Raw genomic sequence first — 23,065 nt, 5'->3', positions numbered from 1 at the left:
ATCTAATGAAAACATTGTATAAAATCAGTGAATTAAGTATCAAAGCATGCCATCCAGAGGATGTACTATGGCTACCCAGGTTTAAGTAATTACTGTAAGTTGGGCTTATATTTCTTCCAAAAACATAAAGGAACAAATATTGCATTTAATTATGGACTTGTGCTGGATATGTAGAACACATACACTTTACATTCAAAGGGACCTCAAATTTTCTGAATATAGTTTAAACAGAAGAGGTCTGATAGCATGGTAGCCTTAAGAGAGACCTTCTGTTTTTTATTAAAGGTATACCAGGAGGTGCTGTCCACCTTTTGCTAAAGGAGTCTCCTTATCATACTGGATTATTTAGGCTTTTTTCTGATTTCAGCAGACTGAATTGCTACATTATAAATGTCTTTCTTATGAAAATGTTCAAACATAACTGAAGATACAGACGGTAGTATAAAGAATCTCCATATGTATCTATTATACAGCTACCACAATTATCAATATGGTAGGAATGCTTTTATTCTTTTCTTCCTATATCATTTAGCTATTTCTACATTTCGAATCATACTAAAGCAGATTGCTTTAACACAAGAAACATTTACTGTTGTTCCTAAGTCTACTGTGTTTTTAGGTGCATAGAGTAGGAAAAATATCTTTTCTCCTTCTATCCTTCTAGGTTCTTAGCTGGGTCTCTGTAGCAGAAGATAGATGGTGTGAGAAAACCATACAAATCTATTTAATGTAAGTTTTATGTGACACAGTAGTCTTCAGAAGGAAATGAAGACCCGAAGAAGCATTTTTATGCTGGATTTTATGAAGAGCAGAAAGTTGTGGAAAATGTAATAGAACAAAAGGGGCCTGGGCTAAGTTTACTCAGCATGGAAACCCTAGAAAGACCTGCTTTTTTGGATGCATCTCAGTGTCCTTCCATCTTCAGAGATAAGAATGCTCCTTATCTCTGGTCTAAGGAAAGCATCTATCACAGGAGGATTTTAGACCTACTTCAGAAGAAGGTCAGGGTCCTTCCATTGGAAGGTGCCTGCCATTTCTAAAATTTCCCCAGCTTAACATATATCATATACCATGGCATGGTGTTTGGGGGTGGTGACCCTGAAACTTGTCAGGTGGTTCTGCTGATTCTAAGCAGTCTGGACTAATGTGGGTCAGGCTGGCTCTTACGCCTGTGTTCAGCTGGCAGGTTGTCTGGGACTGGCTCTTCTAGAATGGCTGCCCTTTAATGTTTGGTGGTTGCTTGCCTACTGGATTATAGGCGGTGATGAAGTAATGTCTCTCATCTTTCAGCAGGCTAGCTGAGTGAAAACTGAGCAGGGTTTTAGAAAGAGAAAGAGAGACAGAGAGCAAAAATGTGCAATTCTTGAGGCCTAAGCTCAGACATCATTTTGTTGATCAAAGTCCAGCCAGATTCCAGAAGTGAGGAAATTGCTTCTTAGTGGGAGAACCTGTAAAGTTATATGCAAAGCACATGGAGACAAAGAGGTGAGAAGAAGTGAAGACTTTTGTCATCAATCTACACATCCCCCACCTTTAAAAAAATAGAGTATTTTAAAACAGTATCATTTCACCACTAAATAGTGAACTAGCTTTTATTTTTCATTGGATTCTGTAACTATATTAGAATACGTACAAATTAACCATATTCTTTTGATCAGAATATTATTACTGGAGGCTTTACTCTACTTATTTATCAGTAACAACAAAATCATCATCACTGTCACTATTAGTAGTAAATTTCATTTCTTCTTCTGTGCTAACCATGCATTACCTCACTTAACCTTCTTAAGTGCACTATAGGACTGAACTACTCTATTCCTTTGTAGAAATGAGCAAGAGAGGTTGGATAAACTTCCCAAGGCCGCATGGTAGTAAGTGATGGCTTTGAACCTATGATATTCTGTCTTATTTTTCATGTTCTTATGCGTTATGTATCACTGTCTTCTGTTCGCTGACCTGTGGGCTCTAGCATCTTTGCATGTACTTGGAAGTCCAGGTAAAATAGATGAAGGATAAGCCAACTCTCTTTTCTATTTCTTAAAGCAGAAGATGAACTTAAGTTAAGGGAATACATTGTTTCTAGACTTACTCCAGCAGAGCTATTTTCAAAACATCAGAGGGATCTTTGAGGTCATTTTATAGTATTAGTGATATATGCATATTAGACAATATTATTTGGGAGAATAACATACATGCCTGTCCATGTTTCTGTTGTGTCTCAGAAGCAGTGTGTTCCTAATCCTTACCATACTATCACACTAGACAAGCTAAGGCTTGGGTCAATTGGAAAGGGTCAATTGTATATGATACTATCTGTTTTCTTTTGAGTTAGATGTCACAGATGGTTTTCTTCTTTCCAAGGATGAGCTAGGATAGAAGGAAGATTAAATCCATGAAAATTCATTGATTCTTTTTTTAATCTGAGTTAATGTCATTAACATAAGCAATCAGACATCAGCTTTATGTGACTAGGTCTCAAAATATTTTAGTGTTATTTTGTACTTGCCTTGCTGTCATTTCCATCCTAAGTTCCGATAATTGCTTTTATCTTTGAGGTCTGGTGTGAGGCATTATATTCGTATTCTTTGAAGAAAGATAAATGGGAATATAATTTTATTGCTACCTTACTGTTGCAAAACAGAATTACTAAACAGTATGCCCTTTTGCATTCTGACAATGAAATTATGACTGACATTCCCTTTTTAATATGAAAGCTATTTTGGAGCTATCAACATCACCTAATGGAGTCTTGCTTGCAAGGAGTCACATTTTAACTTCCAGTGACTTTTATGTAACAGCCTCCTAACATATAAGTCTCAGGTAAATTGAAGCTAATCCCTGCAGGAGAATAGGTCAGACATAGAATTAACCATTCCATATTCTGGAAATTGTTGGTGTCATCAATGTTATGTCTCTTAATTTATAACCTTATTTTAAGCCAGGGGTTCAATGTGGCATCCTTTTATGGGAAAGAATTTCTCTCATCAAGACCATGTAGTTAAGACCATTAAAATTCCTAAGTCAGATCATCACTATTGAACAATTCATGTCTGCAAGCTATTTTACTATGGCAATTGTAGTAACCATTGAATCACTAGCCTAAATCAAGAGATTAATTTTAATTGAGTCTGTAGTCACTTACTGAGCTATCTAGTGTTTGTATTTTCTATTTCACTATAGTTTGATGTATGAATCTGGAAATATGGTCACCTAAAAGCATCGTATTTTTCAAAGTCTTTCTCCTAACAAATAGAAGACAGGATCATTAAACAAATTTATGAAATGCCCTTAAAGAAATCAGTATTAAATATCAATGGGACAGAATATTAAGTAATAGATTACAGGTAAAGGATGACATATAACTATAAATAATGAATTGAAATGACTATTATCAAAGTGTTTCAAGAACAGAGAAGGGGAACTCCTAGGTGGTTCAGTTGGTTAAGCATCTGCCTTTGGCTCAGGTGATGATCTCAGGGTCCTGGGATCAAGCCTTGCCTCAGCCTCGCTGTTCAGCAGAGAATCTGCTTCTCCCTCTCTACCCCTCCTGGCTCGTGTCTTTTTCTCTTTCTTTCTCTCTCTCAAATGAAATAAATAAAATCTTTAAAAGAGAGAAAGAGAAGGAAAAAGAAAGTTCAAAGGAAAGATATTAATATTTTCTTCTGATTTTTCATCTTAGAATTCTCTTTATGGTTCAGTATCTCCCAACTGTGTATAAATGTGCAAAATTCAATTACTGTAGTTAAGCAATGTTCTGATTTTTATAAGTAATTTTTCCACACTTTGTTTTGTTGATTCGAATAATTTATTTTATCAAGAAAATATGTGTCAACGCAATGGTACATTTGAAAATATTTTTAATTACCAACGTAAGTTATTTTTCATTTAGGGAAATTTTCTAAGCCACACAAAGATAATTTTTTCCCAATTCCCATTTTTTATAGATGAGTCAATTGAGATCAGAGAAAGCAGAGTAAAGCCATTGCTCTAATTCAACATTTTGTGGGGGAAGAAGCAGGGAATGGGATTATTTTTCTTTATGATCCATACAGAACTTTTCTCAAAATAAAATATAAATAGCATTTTTGTCTCTTTATATTCTCAATATTATAAAAAATAGCAGAACAGCAGGCTTAGTTACTATTTTTAAATGTATAGTATTTTATACATATATGAAAAATGCCAAAGCATAATCTCTCCAAATAAAAGTTGAAGTTCAGAGTATATGAACTTAAAGTATATGTCATTTTGTTTTTCTTTCTTTTCTTTTTTTTTTTTTTAGTTTCCAGGTGTACTACGTTCTTCTCAGCTTTAAACCAAAAGTAGGAGGAGACATTACAATTTATTCTTCCTGAGTTGCCTCCATCCTGAAGAGCAATGGAGATGCTGTTGGGTGGAAGAGGATTAATCTTATCTCTAATTTGTTTCCTGTTAAAATTCTCCACAGCCATGGAAATACCACTTTCAGGTAAAAATGACAGCATTTAATACCTACTTTATGGAATTTCATATATGTGTTTTAATTTTTAAGTAGAATACTTGTAGATTGAGGATGTGATTTTTCTACCATATTTCTATTTATTTTCCAGCAGTCTATCATCAGAATTCATGATTGCCTTTTAAAAAATGTGGATGTCTTCTATTTGACTACTTGCTATAATTATTTTGCAGCTCAGGCTTTTTGCCTCTTATGCAAACTGAACATATAACAGGAAACATGACCTATAGATCAGGTGTTTTGCCATATAAAATATTCTTCAGTATTACCAACAGCTGTTACTTTTATGTACTTCATTGGCTTATTTTATGAAGTGTTATGATTCAGAAATTAATAGTTTAAACCAATTATGATAAAAAGGAACTGAATAATTTTGTATCTTTTTCAAAATGATTGTATATTTAAGAATGAAAACAATGAATTAAGAAAATATTAAAAAACCATTATTATACAACTGAAATATAAGATAACTATTCTGAAAATCTAAGCATTCCATAGCATGAGTTTATATCAAGAGGCTATTCAATGGTTTGATGGAAGTATATATCTTTACATACCTAAAAAATAACAGACAAAAAATGATACATTTACAAATGCAGTTTATGTAATACTGCACCAGCTTTGTAATGTAGATTTGGAGAATTTGTGTTATAAGGAGAGGGGATGTAAAATACCCTTGAAACGTTATTTAGATATTTTTTTCCATATGCTTCCTCTATTATCCCTGCTGTCTTTATCATATGTAATTTGGAAACTTATAATACAAGAGGCATTGCTTGTTTATTTGAATCTTAGCACTGGAAATGACCTTTGCACATTATCTAGGCTCTAGACAATTAGACTTGAGCTTAGCAAGTTAAATAAACATTAAGAGAAGTGCTAACTCTGAACTTAAATAATTCTTCTGAAGTACTTTATCTGAATGTGAATAGAAAAGGCAGTTAAGTCTCTGACTATATAGTATAATGTGTTTTTAAGCCATTATTCTGAGGGCCACCTTAAATTACTTCACATAGCAGTTTCACATCATACACTTTGGGCAGCCCTGCCCTTTAGTTCAGCCCTAAGTGAGAATCCCTTTCCATTGTCCTTGACAGATAGTCATGTTACTCTTTGAATATTTTTACTTCTTAAGGAATTCTATCTTATTTGTAGATGTACAGATTTAAAGTTCTCTTTAAATCAAGCTGAAATCTCCTAGCCTACCCACAATATAGATCAACCTAGATGTAGACATTCAGGTCAAGAGCTGGAAATAATTCATCTTCAGTAGATTCTTTTGGTTTGAGTGTGCAGTACCAAATTAAGAGCAAAGTTCTTGGTGATACTTGTGGAAAAGGGGCTAATAATCTTACATTCCCCCTCCCATAGCAACAAAGATGCACTGGGATTCCTGATCTGATTCCTGACCATATTCTCTTAGAATATACGTTTTCTTTCCATCTTTTCTCATTTAGGTCATCAGTGGTAAAGAATTTGAAAGTTTATATTAATCCATGGCACACATTTTTATTCTGGCTGTCTCAATTACTTATGTACTTTCATGCTGCAATGTCCTTAGACAACAATTGTTATGAAATATTAATGACATGTTTTCAGAACAACTGAATATTATCCATTTATTTCAGTACTCTGGAGCACTCACTAGCAAATGCAACTAAGGCAGGTATCCAATTTGAATGTCAAGGAGTCTGGTGTGTTAGTAATTGGCCTAATTATGGAGGAAAAGATTTATAATGTAGAATATATATTCTTATAAACACTCAAAGGTTATTAGTTCCATTCCCTGAGTAATTAGTTATTGCCGAGACTTTACAACCTTAGCAAATTTAAGGAAGAGTAATGTTCTAATAAACAAGTTGTTCACAAGTTATTAGCTGATATCCTAGGGACTGTTGCTATTGTGCATTATCCTTCACCTTTTATAACTGTAATAAAATTTAAATAACATGAATTTGCAATAAGCTCAAGACTTGCTGTACTTAGAAATGTAGATATCAGAAATAAGGTAAATGTGCATGAAGGTATGGATGTGTTCTATGCATGTTCTTAAAGTGTTTGTGAATATCCCATGGATAAAGACTGAACTTGGACTAATGTACCTAAACTAGGAAAACTCAATGATCAGATTCATCAAGCCAATTTTTTTTTTAGAATTGGAAAGAGCTTTAAGTTACTATTCTGGCTATCAATGCTTAAAATGTGACCATGGACCTCTCAGGGTCCATGAAACAGTATTTTTTTTCTAAATGATTATTATATGTTACAAAATTATACATGGTTAAAAAGAAGCCATGGATAGGAGCACCTAGCTGGCTTAGTTGGTAGAGCAACTCTTGATTTCAGGATTGAGTTTGAGCCCTGCATTGCATGGTAATGATTACTTAAAGAAATTATTTATTTTATGTCTTAAAAAAGATTTTATTTATTCATAAGAAATACCGAGAGAAAGGCAGAGACATAAGCAGAGGGAGAAGCAGGCTCTCTGTGGGGAACCCGATGTGGGTCTGGATCCCAAGACCTCAGGATCACGCCCTGAGCCAAAAGCAGATGCTCAACCACTGAGCCCCCCAGGTGCCCCAAAATAAGATCTTTAAAAATAACACTATGGGTAAAACATTTTAGTAAAATAGAATATGAAAAATTCATTGATATGATTTCAGATTCCAAACTGTAATAAAGAAACTACTGCTATTATAGTTTGAGAAACTACCACTTGTTGAGTTTTGGTGTATCATCAGAAAGGATGATAAAATATCTCACCCTTTTTCAAATACATACCTGTGTAAAGCTAGATTTTCTTCATATATTTAAGAAGAACAACTTTTGGAACAGATTAAATGTGTAGATGTGAGAATCCAGCTGCCTTCTATGAAGATATTAGAAATTTGCTATGATGTAAAAAAATGCCACTGTTCTCATATTTTGTGTTCTTGATAAAATAGATATTTTAACAAAGAAGGCTATTTAAAATGGATTAATACATGTTTTTTGAAGGTTTCTCAGTTTTTGCACAATTCAATTAAAAAATGGGTGGAAGACATGAACATTCTCCAAAGACTTAGAGATGGCCAACAGACACATAAAACAGTGCTCAACATCACTAATTATTGGGGAAATGCAAATTAAAACCACAATGAGTTATCACTTCATATCTGTCAGAATGGCTAAAATTCAAAACTGAAGAAACAACACATGTTGGCTGCAGGAGAAAAAAGAACCCTTGTATGCGATTGTTGGGAATGCAACCTTATGCAGCCACTGTGGAAAACAGTATGGAGTTTCCTCAAAAAAGTCAAAAATATAATTACTATATGATCCAGCAACTCCACTATTGGGTATTTACCCAAAAAGTACAATAACACTAATTAGAAAAGATATATGCACCCCTGTGTTTATTGCTGCCAAATTATGGAAACACCCCAAAGTGTCCATTGATAGGTGAATGAAGAATTTATGTATATATATTGTATACACACACACACACACACATATACACAATAGTATATTATTCAGCCAAAAAGAGTGAAATCTTGCCATTTATAATGACATAGATGGTTCTAGAGGTTATAGGCTAAGTGAAAGAAGTCAATCAGAGAAAAACAAATACCATATGATATCACACATATGTAGAATTTAAGAAAGAAAACAAAGAAAAAAAGAGACAAACCAAAACATAGACTCTTAACCATAGAGAACAAATGAATGGTTACCAGATGAGTGGTGGGTGGGGGGATGAGTAAAATAGATGAAGAGAATTAAGAGTACACTTATCACGAACACTGAGTATTGCAAAGAATTGTTGAATCATTATATTGTACACCTGAAACTAATAAGCACTGTATGTTGACTACACTGGCATAAAAAACATGACCCAAGGGCAAACCTCAAAAATTAATTAATAAAATACATTTTTCAAAGACAAAGTCAGTTCTGTTCTGTAATTTTCACTTTTTTATAGTTCTTTTATGTATCAATATAGAGAGCATGTTTCAAGTGTTTCTATTATGGCTAAATTAAACTCACCTAGTTTTTGTAGATCATATTCTTTAAATACATATTTTGATATTTAGTTCAGCAGGTTCCAACAATTGTAAAACAGTCAAAAGTGCAAGTTGCCTTTCCCTTTGATGAATATTTTCAAATTGAATGTGAAGCTAAAGGAAATCCAGAACCAACGTGAGTATTCTTTCAAATGAAATAATTGTTTAAATATATGTAATCTTTTAAAAATTTCTTTGTACTCTATTATAAGCTTGTGGAACTATAAATCTTGAAGGTTAAGACTTGCCAAAAGAATGATAGCATGTTAGCAATGTTAATGAAAATAAAGTTTGGTTATTTTCCATATGTTCTTCTACAGGTCGAAATTATTTTTATCATAAAATAGATTGCCTTATGTTAAATACTTAGCATAGGTTTTGGCACTGTGGAAATATTCAATAATTCCTTACATTACAAGTGAACAACATAGCCAAAACCCAGAAGATCCTTAGTTCTACTTAATGAAAGTTAGCATTTGTTAATCCAAAATTTAATACATTGATAAATGACATTCAATACATATGTATTATTTCAGGTCTAAAATGTGACACATATTTTTAATGTGACACATATCTTATTCAGTGAATAGGTTATTAGTTGATATTTTTAAAATTATCATAGAAATATTTAGTCATCCTGAATGCTATCTGTATGATATTTTGTTATCTAGTATTTTACTAATTAAATAATTGTTACTGGGGTGATCACGATCAGTGATGAAGTATTTTCAAAATTCTTCCAATACTTTGGAAGGGAGAAAGAAATGTGTGTGCATTGGGAATGAGGAGAAAGAAGCTGTAGGGAGAAGTCTAGATTTTAATGTAGGTGATCCTAAAATGGGCAGCTAAGCTACATACTTGTACTGATTCACTTAATTCTTTTATATTTACTAAGAAGATATATATTTAATGAAAATTAATTACTTGGAATTTTACTGTGGCTGACATTATTGCTTGATAATTTGATATTTTAAAAATCATTCTTTAAAAAAATAAAAAATCACCCTTAGTGAATCATGTTAATGATTCATGTTTAACATGTTGACATGTTAAATTATCAATATTATCTGTATTTTACCAAATGGAATATGTTGAGTTAGTATATATAAATGTGGATAGAATTATAAGAAGAAGATTTAGTCAATTATTATGGCTGGATCAATAATATATATATTAATAGTAATGAACTGAATTATTATATCAAAAGATAATACCCTACAATCATCAGGGATGATTAATGATCAAAAATATCTCTTATGTCTGTAACCAGTACAAATTTAATTATGAAATAACTGCTAGCATTTACAATAAATTCAGAAAAAAAGATAGAATGCCTTCTGGTATCACTGTTACTTATTTTAGTAGAGCCATGTCCAATATAATTATGTAAGAAAATAAAATCTATATATATATGAGAAAATATGATTAATATGATGATGATGATGATTATTATTATATAATTTGTTATTCTGTCCACTATGCAAAAACAAGATTTGATAAATACAAAGGGTTACATTGAAGTTGTTGATTATAAATTAATTTAAAAATTAAAAAATAAATTCAATAAAACGTAATTGGATGGCCATATAGGCAGTTAGAAAATAATTGGGAATCAAGAAGAAGAAAATATCCCATCATAATAGCAAGAGGAAAAAAGTCCTCAGTCTTACCAATTAGTATTAGCAACATCAACAAAAACAGTGTCAGATACTATGTAACAAGAACTATGTAGTATTTAAATCGGGGGTGGTGTTTATAAAATTCTACCTAGAATCAGGAAAGAAGATTTAAATGAATGAAAAGACATAACATATTGCCAAGTGGAAATGTTTAATTCTGTATAGGTGAATTGATCCCAGTCAACATACTGGAATTTGAAAGAATAGATTCTCTGTGTTCTTTGTAAGTAAAGCTGATACAATATAAAACACATGGAAAGAGAAGACAAAAGAAATAGTGTGAGGGGAAGGCAGGCATGTTCCTAACAAAAATATGTGTCCCATAAAGGTTTGTTATTCCTGGTGAAATAATGTTCAGTTTAGTATAAGAATATGGTGTCCTAACACATTCCACAATTTTCATTGATAATTCATATATGAAATGCTGAATAAAATCAAATTGGAAAGTCATTACTGGATTGATAAGATTTTTTTTAAATGCTTTTTACAGCCTCATTCACAGAAATGATATGGTGGCATACTGGGGTGGGAATTTAACTACACGTATTTTTTTCTGTAATACAATTCTGCAACATTTATCAACATCTATAAAAATTTTCTTATGTTATTGGTCTATCAGTCTTACTTTTAATAGCTTGATCTAATGAAATATTTGGATAAGTACCAAAAAATAAATATGTTAAGGTTGTTTACCACAATTTGTTTGTAAAAGGGGAAAAATGCAAATCATTAAGTAACTTAAACAATAATCATATGACAGAAGATAATGTTGTCATAGAAACTGTCTTTAGTAGCATTGTAACAATTGGAAAAACTCAATTTTCAAAATTTTATATTTTTTTGTGATCTCAAATCCATTATTGTCTAAAAATGTAGGTAGGAAATATGACCACATTTAATAGTTCTTGTTTGTTTTATAATTTTGAACAAGCTCTTCACATACATACATGATGTGATGACATGTTATATGTTTTTAGATTTAGTAATCTTCAAAGTATTAGTAAAATACCTTTCCAATTAAAAAAGTTAAAAAACTTAGAACAGAACCTATCTTCAATTTGTTTTCTCAGTTATTACAGTTTCTTTATGGCTTGGTCTTAGTTCAGTGTGCTATAACAAAAATGGCACAGACTTGGTGGTTTAAACAACAAATGTACATTTGTCACACAGTTCTGGAGGCTGGGCTGACCAAGATCAAGGCCCGGGTTGATTTGGTGTCTGATGAGGAGGACCTGTTTCCTGGTTCATAGACAGCTGTTTTCTGCCTGTAACTTAACATGGCAGAAAAGGACAAAAATGCTCTCCTTCATGAGGATGCTAACCCCATTCGTGGGAACCCCACCCTCCTGATCTGATCACCTCCCCAGTTCTACACCTCCAGCTAATCTTACTTTAGGGATTGGGCTTCAACATATGAATTCGAAGGAGACATGAACATTCAGTCTGTAACAACTTGTAAGCTTTCTCAGACTCTACTGAGACTTTTTTGTCTATTATATAGTCAATTAAAAATATAGTTTTTTACCATCAAATGTCTTGGTTTTGTCAAAAATGACATTTTTGTTGTGCATTTTGTTGTCACCGCTTTAAAATTAAGAGATACATTCTGATTTTTCAGGGTTGTTGACTTGAGTTTTATCTTACAGGTTTGCATGGACTAAGGATGACAAGCCTTTTGATCTCTCTGACTCTCGGATAATTGTGTCTAACAACTCAGGAACCTTTAAGATCCCAAATGAGGGGCACATATCTCACTTTCAAGGGAAATATCGCTGCTTTGCTTCTAATAAACTGGGAGTTGCTATGTCAGAAGAAATAGAATTTATAGTTCCAAGTAAGTGTTGCAATGGAGATTTCACTCTACAGATGTTTCAGGGTTGAGCACAATAATGACACATTCTTATGTTAATTACCAGCTTATATATGCCTTATATTTCACTTATAAGTGAAATTATCCTGTAGATCTTGATATTTAAAAGTGGATGATTTTTTAAAAAGATTTATTTATTTGTTTGAGAGAGAGAGAGCGAGAGAGAGAGAGTGAGAGCTTAAGTGAGAGGATTGGCAGAAGAAGAGAATATCAAGTAGACTCCAGACTGTGTGGAGCCCAACTAGAAGACTGATCTCATGACCCTGTGTTCATACCCTGAGCTGAAACCAAGAGTCAGATGCTCAACTGAACCACCCAGGCACCTCAAAAGTGAATGATCTTTGAAAGCTACCTAATTTTGCTGTGTTTCAGTATTCTTATATCTAACATAGGGTGGAGAGGGGAAACCAGCATCTGCTTTGCCTTATAGGATGAGAATTAAGTTAAATACATTGGTTGGATGTGGCTAAATTATAGTTCAGTAACAAGTATTTTCCAGGCCCCTGTGTTTGTTCCCTGATCACGCAGTTGACTTTGGGCCTGGCAGCTTTGCAGGACAGATGTTCTGTTCTCTATGCAGCCTCTTAGAGGTCCAGGCTGATGAAGATGGCATCATCTTGTAGCTGTAGCATGCATGTAGCAACTGATGCCACATGGGTCAGAGTTTGAGGCAGAGAGCATGAAAAATTACTTCCAACAAGAAACTGTACAGGCAATTTCTACTCATAGTTTGTTTTGTGGGGGGCAAAGCAAATTGTGTGTAGCCCTACTTAACTTCAGTAATACGAAGGCCCATTAGGAGAGGAGAACCAGCAATTAGTATATATTAGCAATGTTTTCCATAAATAATCATGGAAAACTATAAATGATTTACTGTGAAGGGTGTTTTTTATCAGTAACTATGATGAAGATTAAGAGAATTCCTCATTAGCATATATTGCCTGTGTAGCATGGGATCTCTGGTGACCAGATTCCACTTTTGGTCTCTTATTTTCCCTAATCTTAACATATCCAGGATTACATGACTAACTAAAATCTTTACTGAGTAAATTCTTATGTAGAACACTGCCAACAGCTTCTCTTTGGCAATTTCTTCCTGTATACTTGTAGACACTGGAGAGTCTCAAAGTCACAGACCTTCCAGGATGTGGATGCTTTATGCTGGGGGTGGCTGGGGCCGGTCAGTATATACACAAATCTTAGAAAAACACATACTGAAAAATATGTGTGTCTTATCCTAAAAATTGGGACAGGTAACTGGAGTGAAATTACAATATAAAATTCTCACATTATTCTAGGAGAGAGAAGATAGATCAAATTTAGAGTATTACAAGTAAAGTCTGCATCTTAAGATTCATAAAGCAATTACATTAAAAGTGTAGAATAAGAGATGAATGATTAACAGACTGTGTTGTTTGAGGGAGAAAAAGAAAAAAAGTAAGAAATGTGAGAAAAAGAAAGAAAAAAACTATGCAAATACAAATATATGATTAATTGAAGATGAAAGTAAATAGACTAAATGCTTCAAGTGTTTTTTGTTTTGTTTTGTTTTTTGAGAAAGATATAAATTGTTTACTGCATAACACATCTAAATCATAAAGCTACAGAATTGTTGAGACTAAACAATGGAAAAGATGTTCTAGATAAATGAGATTCAGAACAAAATAGGAATATCTGAATTAATTATCAGTCAAAACAATTTATTTTTAAAAGGCTTCTTGAAGATTAATTCCCTAGGCATATGTAATATTGAAATATATAAAACAAAAATAAATTACAAGTGGAAGTGGACACATCTATCATAATAATGAGAGATATTAACAAATGTATTTCATATTTTGGTAGTTTAAGCAGAGAAAACAACTGTAGGTCTGTGGAAGATTTAAAGAACCTACATATAAGGTCCATTTAATGAACATATAGAGAACATTGTACCTAAACCTGCAGAATGCTTTTTTTTCAATACTTGATGACATGTTAGCTATGAAGTAAATATGACCCAAGGGCATTTAAATTAGAAATCAATAATAAAAACAAAATTAGAGAAGTCTTATATCCTTGAAAATTAATAAATAGATGTCTAAGTAACTCATAGGTCAAATAAGAAATGGCAAAAGAAAATAGAACATTATTTTGAAGTGACAGTAGTTGAAATTCTACATAACAGAACATGCTTGAAGCAGGTAAAGCATTATTTAGAGGGATATTTTTCATCCTAGAAACATACAATAGAAAATGAGAAATGATGAAAATTAATGATCTAAGCTTTTTAGGTAACATGCTTTTAAGATGAAAATGCATGAGCTGGGATGCCTGAGTGGTTTAGCAGTTGAGCTCCTGTCTTTGGCTTGGAGCGTGGTCCCGGTCCTGGAATGGAGTCCCACATCGGGCTCCCAGGGAGGAGCCTGCTTATCCTTCTATGTCTCTCATGAATTAAAAAAAAGAAATAAATAACTCTAAAAAATAAAAAAAAAGAAAATGCATGAGCTAACTTAAGGTAACATGATAAATTCAAAAGAGATTGAAGGGATAAAATAATAACAGAAGCAGAAAATAAATCCAACAAGCAGATGTGAAACCTTTGTAGTTGAAAAATACACACATTTATTGAAAAATATTTTAAAAGATCTAGATAAATAGAAAAAATATCTTTTTCTTGAATTTGAAGACTCAGTAAAGCTAAAATGCCAAGTCTCCAAGACTTGATATATAGAATATTTGAAATCCAAATCTTTAATTTGTTTTTGATCTGTTTGTGGAATGTAACCAGCTGATTCACAATATATTTGAGGAGCAGAGGGCAGAATTTGGTAGAAACTTCCTTATCAGATGACAAGGCTCAATGTAAAACTTTAGTAATTAAGCCACTATGGCTTTACACAGGGTTAGATAGATAGAACAGCATAGAAGCCAGAAACAAACCCTTGTTCATATGAAAGCACTATGGAAACACTAGTGTAGATTCCTTCCCCTCTCTTGCTCCTTCACTCTCTCTTTTCCTCCCTCTTTCTCTCTTCTTCTCTTTCCCTCCCTCCTTCCCTCTGCCTGTCTGCCTTCCTTCCTTCCTTCCAAACAAAATGGGGTGGAACAACTGATTGTCCATGTAAAGACACATTTATTTGGAGTCTTATACCACATAATATAAAAAAAATCCATTTCAAGTGGATTGAACTTTGAAAGGCAAAAAATGTTTTTTAAAAATTAGAAAATGGGAGTGCCTGGGTGGCTCAGTCCTTTAAGCATCTGCCTTCAGCTCAGGTCATGATCCCAGAGTTTCAGGGTTGAGCTTCCTTATATCAGACTCCTTGCTCAATGGAGAGTCAGCTTCTCCTTCTGTCTGCTACTCTCCCTGTTTCTGCTCTCTGTCAAAAAATAAATAAAATCTTTTTTAAAAAATTAGAAAATGATTTGAATAGTGTATTTATAGTAGAGAAGTTTTCTTAAATAAGACATATTGATGCTCTGTTAAGGAAATCACTAAGGATTGTTTCACTACATTTGATTTTTAGAGCCCTTTTTATCAAAAGACCTCAGGAAGAAGAGATAAGCTACAACCTAGAGGGGAAAAAAATCATTGCCAATGACTGTAACTAAAAATAATGTTATGCTCTGGGAAATTAACAAGGGGTAATGGACGGGGAAGTGGGCAAGGGGATAGAGTGACTGGGTGACGGGCACCGATGGGGGCACCTGCTGGGATGAGCACTGGGTGTTATACTATATGTTGGCAAATCGAACTCCAATAAAAAATATACTAAAATATTTTAAAAAATAAAAATTTATGTATTTATAAATAATTTTATAAGAAAATAATAAAGAATAATTTTATAAGAAAAAAGTGAAGTGGCAAAAGATATAAACTTGTTCCTCAGACTGGAATGGCCAGTGAGAATGTGCTCAACATCATTAGTAATCAGAAATAGATTAACTATAGCCCCAAATACTAAAAGCACCTATTTTCACAAAATTGGGAAATACTATAAAGTGTTAGGTGGGAATGTGCAACTACTATAATATGTATCTACCACTGTGGCAGGTGTACTTTTCTACCTGGTCTGTGGAAAATATTTTTCATTGCCTCCTTAACTGGGGATGCTCTCACCTGTAACCTAGCTATTCCATTTCCTTCATCATGCATGTGTGCCACTGATCCATGTCCATCAGGCGTATTTGTGGTACCATTGCTTTAATTAAAAGTATATTGGGAAAAACATGCGTCTATCCATGGTAAGAATGAATAAATCTATTGTGGTATAGTCATACAAAAAATGTTACTCAGCAGTGGAAATTGAGGAATCATAGGAATTTGTTGAACAATAAAAACAAATCTTGGAAGAATACATACAGTATGATTTTATTAATACAGGTTCAAATATGTAAAGATAAACTATTTAGGGGTAAGGTTGTATGTGGTAAAATTATAATGAAAACTATAATAAAAAACAAGAGTGATGGAAACAAAATTAAGGATAATAGTTACTACTAATGGAATGAGGGGATGGATTTTGCAGCAGACAGAAAGGTAATAGTGATACTATATTTTTGTATAATGGGTGGTAGATAAAAGAGTGCTGTATCTCTTTGTTTCTTTTTATTTTTTACAAATGGCCTTGTTAGATATGCAAAATTAACAAGTAACATACTTATTTGTCTGAATTAGATAAACTGGGTTATAAAATAAGACATTATAGTATGGTAATGGATAAAGTATTGACATATAAACTTGGAAACTGGACTCAGGAATTTAGGTTTGAAGTGATATTCACTAGGAGATGTTCATGAATTCAGGATCAGAAAGCATTACCATGAAATTTGTGGTCGTGATCATAAAACTAGACAGATATAATTATCCATATATATAGTTTATTTTATAAAACTATATATTGTAGTCTAACTATAACCATATAATCTACCATCTAATTAACTAAAAGAACTGAAATAAGATACGTATGTGAGAGAGCAATATTAAAAATCTGTTGTAGAAGGCAAGGCATTAGCGTGATCCCTAACCTGAACTCTGATGGTTGCTATGGAGACACAAAGGAAAAGGCAGTAGCTTTGCAGAGAAGCAAATGGCACATGTTAGTAGAAGATTCTGCAATTAAAGGGTTTTAAAAAATATTTTCTCTCATTATCTAAGCAGACCAAGTAAAGGGGTGAACAATGTGAGGATAATTCTGGCCTGAATCTGCTAGCATTGCAGTGAAGAGATGAGAGTTACATGTGAGCTATGTAGTAGGTAATTACCCTGTTTTTCTGCTGCTGTAGAAAAGAGCAAAATAAATTAGGTTTCTTATGCATCATTTCCAGTCCCTCCTGAAATTACTTCATCATCTAACAGCTTCCTGCAATCATTTCTATGTTGAATAAGACTGCTACCCTAGTTCTTAGGGGTTTGTAAATCAGAGACTGTTTAAAGCTTCCTACAACCTTTATCAATCGATTCTTTTCTTAAGCTATAGAGAGTCTATTCTTCTTCTACATCGATAGAAAATTTGTGATTAGAATTTTAGAGTTTCATCTGATTTCTTAAAGTTTTCATTAGACCAGCCTTAATGGCTTTAGGCACCTAAGTTTTCACCTGAGGACAATAACTGAAAATCCTGTTATTACTCCCTACAAATGGAAACCTTTATACCCAGTGTTCAGCTTTCTGCTTTCAATAAGACTGCAGTTGAGTTTGCTAGGAAATGAAAGAGTAAAAGAAACACCAACCAAACAAACAAAATGTACTGTTTTCAAACATGGAAAAAAATCATTTAACTAAATGGATTTTCCACAATATGGCATGGAGAGTTAGTGAATTATTCAACAAATCTTTATTAAGCTCCTCTCATGTGCCAGCCACTTTTCTAGTAATTTGAGAGATAGCAGGAACAAAACAAAGACTGTCCTAAAAAAATTTCTATCCCGTGAATGTGGCAAGTGAGTTTGGGGAGCAGGGAGGTCTTTCTAGCCTTCATTTTGACAACCATCAGCAGAGTTAAAATGATGATATAAATGATTCTGTTTGGGCTATTCAGTACTGCCTGTCCTTCCGAGCACAAATCAGCCTTTTCCACTTAGCATCCCTACTCTGTTTCAGCCTGTAGTGATTTTTCTTTCTGAAATTTTAAACCAACTTTTTGAGGCATCATATAGATATAAATTTTATCAGTTTTGAATATAATATCAGTGAGTTTCTAAAATAAATTTTTAGTATGACCATCATCAAAATTCAATATTAGGACATTTTCATCATCCTCCAAAGATTCCTTATCCCCATTTGTAGGTACTCTCTCTTCCCATCCCCATTAGCCTCAGACAGTCACAAATCTGCTTTCTGACTCAGTAATTTTTTTCTGAACATTTCAAATAAATGGAATCATACCATGATTTTTTCCATCTATCTCCTTTCACCTAGCGAGTTTTTGTAATTTATTCATGTTTTAGCATATATCAGTAATTTGCTCCTTCTTATAGCTAAATAATATTATATCATATGGATGTACCACTCTTTGTTTATCCATTCACAACCACTAGTAGATGTCCATTTGGACTGTTTCCAACTTTTGGCTGTTACAAATAGTGCTATCAGGAAATCCATATGTAAATTCTCTAGAGTTTTTTTTGAAATATTTAGTTATATACTATTTGGGAGTCTTCTGGTTGTCATGTGTACTAATTGTGATGCTTAAGAATGGTAAAGATGTGCTATGCTATTCTCCCTTCCTTGCATGCTTCCAGATGCTGCTTTGAATGCATATTATCAGTGACTGATTTATTGATTCATAGACCAAAGAATAAAAGAATGAATAAGAGTACCAAAAGCAATTTCCACACACTATTAAAATAATCTAGGAAATGGCAGGCTTAGGGATGCAATCCTCTATATACAGTCTTAATGGAAACCAATTAGAATTTCTGGTCTGCTGGGTTCTACATTTGTATAGTTTCCTCAGATTCCTCAGGACAATTCCCTTAAGACATACTCTGGCTATTTACTGCTCAGATTTGGGAGGGGTAGGATAGCAGAAGCAGAATCTGGTAGCATATGCTAATTTTGTTTACTCATATATGCAAATTAACTAAAGAAGATCAATTTGTTAGTGTTGATATTAGTGTTGGGAGTACAAGTTTGAGTTTTACAGGTTTAATTAAGACTGAGGATTTTCCTCTCATCTGTCAGATTGTGTGAATGACTAGAATGAAATGGGCTGGATTGGGTGTCCTTCCTTAGCGTGGATTCATTACGAGCTTATACACTGAAAGGCAATGTTATTTTTCTGTAGTCCTAAATGGATTAATAGGGTACTCTACAGGAAATGGAAATCAATTAAATTTCTTTACAGATGGAAACTAGACTTGGTGATGATACAACATGTGAGCTCAGTGGCATACATTCATGATAATGTTGTCAGACTGTAAGCAGTTCCCCAAACACATTCAGTGGAAATGTAAGGAACGCAGAAAGCTCACCAGTCCAGTGTTGTAAATAGAGAGATAAGTCAAAATAGATAAAGTTCTGTGGCATGGGAAGATTTGCCCAATAATGGGGAAGGGTATCATTAAACCATAGTTTCTATATGAAAAAAACATACTGTTTCTTCCTTCTGGCCTCCTCCTTTCCTCCTCTGTAAAAGCTAATTCCAGATATTTACATAAAATTACAGAAGTTGTTACAGTGTAAACTACAAGAAAAATTAGAAGGTGCAGCAGAAGAACGTTCTATGCCCTTTGCCCGTCTTATCTCTATATGGTGATACCATGGGTATACTGGGTATACCATGCGAAGTGGAAATACTTGAATAATAGCCAACATATATTGAGTGAGTTTTAAGTGCCCCATGCTATTTAATTGATTTATATGAAATGGTTTATTTAAACTTTGACACAAATCAGTAAATGAGGTGTCCTTACAGTTTGAGTAATGAAATGGAAGCATATTAAGTAACAGGTTCAGATCACATAATAAGTGATGAAACCTGATTTCATCCTCAAGCAGCTGGCTCCAGGTTTTATGTGTATAACCCTGATGCCATACAGTGCTGCCTGTACTTTGATAATTCAGGTAATACATCCTCTAAATGAGCTGAGATATATTGTACTTTTTTGTTGGAAATACCTTGGCAATAGACTTGTTAGTGGTTAAGTTGCCTGTACCTTTTTCATTTAAGTGGTTTAGTTGGCACTATTTGTATTAAGTTAAATTATCCTGATGTTATTTCATGACTACCCTTCACTATTAAGCATATTGGCATGGTAAGACTCTACAACTTAGGTTTTATAATATCCTTGCCCTTGAGAAACTTCTAATCTAGTGAGACTTTTGAGGAGTCTAGAGTGATGGTTTCAGAGGACTCTAGGATCCCAGAAAAAAGTAAATGGGGACACAGAAGGGGAAAAATACTGGTCTGAAGCTACATAGCCAGTTAGTTTTAGTGCCTGGGCCAGAACCTAGTTTATACTGTACTATAAATACAAAATATATTTTTTAGGAGTCATTTGCATTTCAAGTACAAAAATGTTACTTTTTCAATATCTTAGGTTAAAAGAATTGAATGGTGACTTTCAAAACTCATTGTCAGTCAGCATTTCAACTTGCAGAGGTACTAGAAATTTTATATTTGCTGTTTTACTTTATATTGATGGTTCCAGTAAGAAGACTGCTATCCATCTAACTGGTTTCTGAAAGAGTTTTTTCATGCTGGATTCTGGCTGGATTTTTAGAAACTTATGCCATTGGAGTTGTTACTACAAATTTGTCTACAACACTAAATAATAACTGTGAAAGCCTATTGGAGAATAGTAAAAAAAAAAAAGATGAGTATTATCAATTACTTGATTTCCTAATGCAGATAGATAGGTAGGGAGATTATACATAAAGGAAACTGACTCCATGTAGACTTGGTTATTATGGGATTTCCAAACATTCTTAAACTTTTGCTTAGGTAGATACTGATGGACAAATGGATTCTGATTTCTTTGTGGAAAGGCCATATCATGGTCAAGTCCAGCGTTAGTTAAACATAATTAAGTGATTGTGTTTTTATTGTTGATGGAAAATTCATTTAAAATATGTTGGCAAGCTAAAGCAATGTAGTTACCTTACACAAAAGAAAGATGAATGTTTACAATTCACTTTTAAAAGTATTGCATCTGTTCAAACTCAACAATGCTAATGTTTATCACTAGAGAAACACAATTAGCCAAAGTCATTGGCTGGAGTTATTTTTAAATGGAGTCATTTCTTTATTTGAATTAAGATAAACTTTATGCCTGCTGTTGAGTTACAGTAATTAAATTCCACATTTATCTGTCGCCATTAAATTGTTCACTTTCTAGCATGGAATCAGACTTACTAAATAGTTTCAAAGTCAAAGAAGACCATAAAAAAATACTGACAAATTAATGTCTTTTATAAATCTATTTCAGACCTTAAATTATTAAACATATAAATATCCTTCCCTTGTTTCCTGATATTCATTTCATCTTTGGTCAAACACTATTCCAAAGATTGATGGTATGTGATAAAGGGTTTGATAGAGTTATAAATTTTATTTTATTTATTTTTATTATTGATGCCTCGGAAGTCAGTTGAATTACATATTTACGTCTTTGGAATTAGAATTTTATAATCCAGATTTAATTAATGCATGGATGATAGTGCTTCACTGGCAGTACTATCTGTTTGAATCATTAGATCTTTCTGAATACTCTGAGGGGGCAGCTCTCCAATTAAGGCTTTATATATCTTATTAATTAGCTACTTTACAATAGATATCACCCAGGGAACTATGTATTCCTATAAGACATTGTAAAGTTTGCTTGTTATAAAACAGGATTACAGGCTCCTTTCTTTGTCTGTTCTACGTTTCTCTCCTCTGTTGCCTCTTGTATCTGAGTATAAACAGATTCAGTAGCTATCCAACACCACTGTTAGCTTCAATACCAAAGAACATGGGGCTTCAATTATAGCAAGTTACACTAAAAAGTGATTTGAATTTAGAGCTTTGGGCACATAACAGTTTTGTAAGGTTCTGCACAATACTTTCAATGAGGTATACTTTGTACAAAATGATTTGTATAGCATTTGTTCTCAGTCAAAGCTAAGGCATTACCAAATAGGTGGCATTGATATTTTATCTATAAGATCTTACCATAGTGAATGCCCTAAACTTGCTTTTTTTCCAGTCTTTTGGTGGAAATTTCATGCTACCTGGAGCGAAAGCCTGATTCCAAGATATTTGCCATTTCAAATATGTTTCCAGCCTTGCCAAGAGAAATCTGCTTCAATGGATTGGCAAAGAGGGAATCCACTGAGGACTGTGACATTACTGAAGCCTGCCTTCTAAGTTGGCAAAGGCACTGTGTATAACCCACTGTCCTTGCAGTGCTAAGCCTTGAAGGGTCCTTGAATTTAGACAAAAAGCAATGCATTGTAACTAGCTGGTGCATCGATAAGAGAAATGTCAGCAAATTCCTTCAACCACTAAGGAATTGGGGTCAGGGTTGAGGGTCAAGAGAACAAATACATCCGAAATGCACAAAGCTCCTCAAGAAGAATTTGATAATAAATGAGTATATATCTTTAGACTTCCAAGAATAATGATAATCTTTTGTGAACCACCATTTAGGAATGAAATGCAAAGATAGAATACCCCATAATAAATTCCTTCAAGCCAGCAATGTTATAAATACCTTAAGGTCCTCATCTTCTATAAGAGCCTCAGTAATTCTATCACTCAAAGTCCCCTAATAAAATCTAAACATATCAATAGAGTGTTAAAGCAGAATACATTTTGGATATTCTTTTTTTTTTTTTTTTTAAGATTTTATTCATTTACTCATGAGAGGCACAGGGAGAGAGAGAGAGGCAGAGACACAGGCAGAAGGAGAAGCAGGCTCCATGCAGGGAGCCCGACATGGGATTCCATTCTGGGTGTCCAGGATCAGGCCCTGGGCTGAAGGCGGCGCTAAACCGCTGAGCCACCAG

The 23,065-nt window shown here is 33.5% G+C and overlaps 1 protein-coding gene across 12 annotated transcripts in view; it reads left to right on the top strand.

Moving 5' to 3' along the window:
* Nucleotides 1–23,065, top strand: part of CHL1 (cell adhesion molecule L1 like) — a 195,426-nt gene that overhangs the window by 113,169 nt on the left and 59,192 nt on the right. For all 12 annotated transcript variants that reach the window (XM_025451569.3, XM_035702513.2, XM_035702507.2 and 9 more), the window contains 3 exons: nt 4,283–4,468; nt 8,572–8,677; nt 11,867–12,054. In XM_025451569.3, the coding sequence (XP_025307354.3) occupies nt 4,378–4,468; nt 8,572–8,677; nt 11,867–12,054 (385 nt within the window). In that variant the 5' untranslated portion in view covers nt 4,283–4,377. The remainder of the gene's footprint in view (nt 1–4,282; nt 4,469–8,571; nt 8,678–11,866; nt 12,055–23,065) is intronic.

Source organism: Canis lupus, chromosome 20 (assembly GCF_003254725.2).
Source record: "Canis lupus dingo isolate Sandy chromosome 20, ASM325472v2, whole genome shotgun sequence".
In the NCBI taxonomy this organism is placed as follows: Eukaryota; Metazoa; Chordata; class Mammalia; order Carnivora; family Canidae; genus Canis; species Canis lupus.
This window is presented reverse-complemented; position numbering and strand designations above follow the sequence as displayed.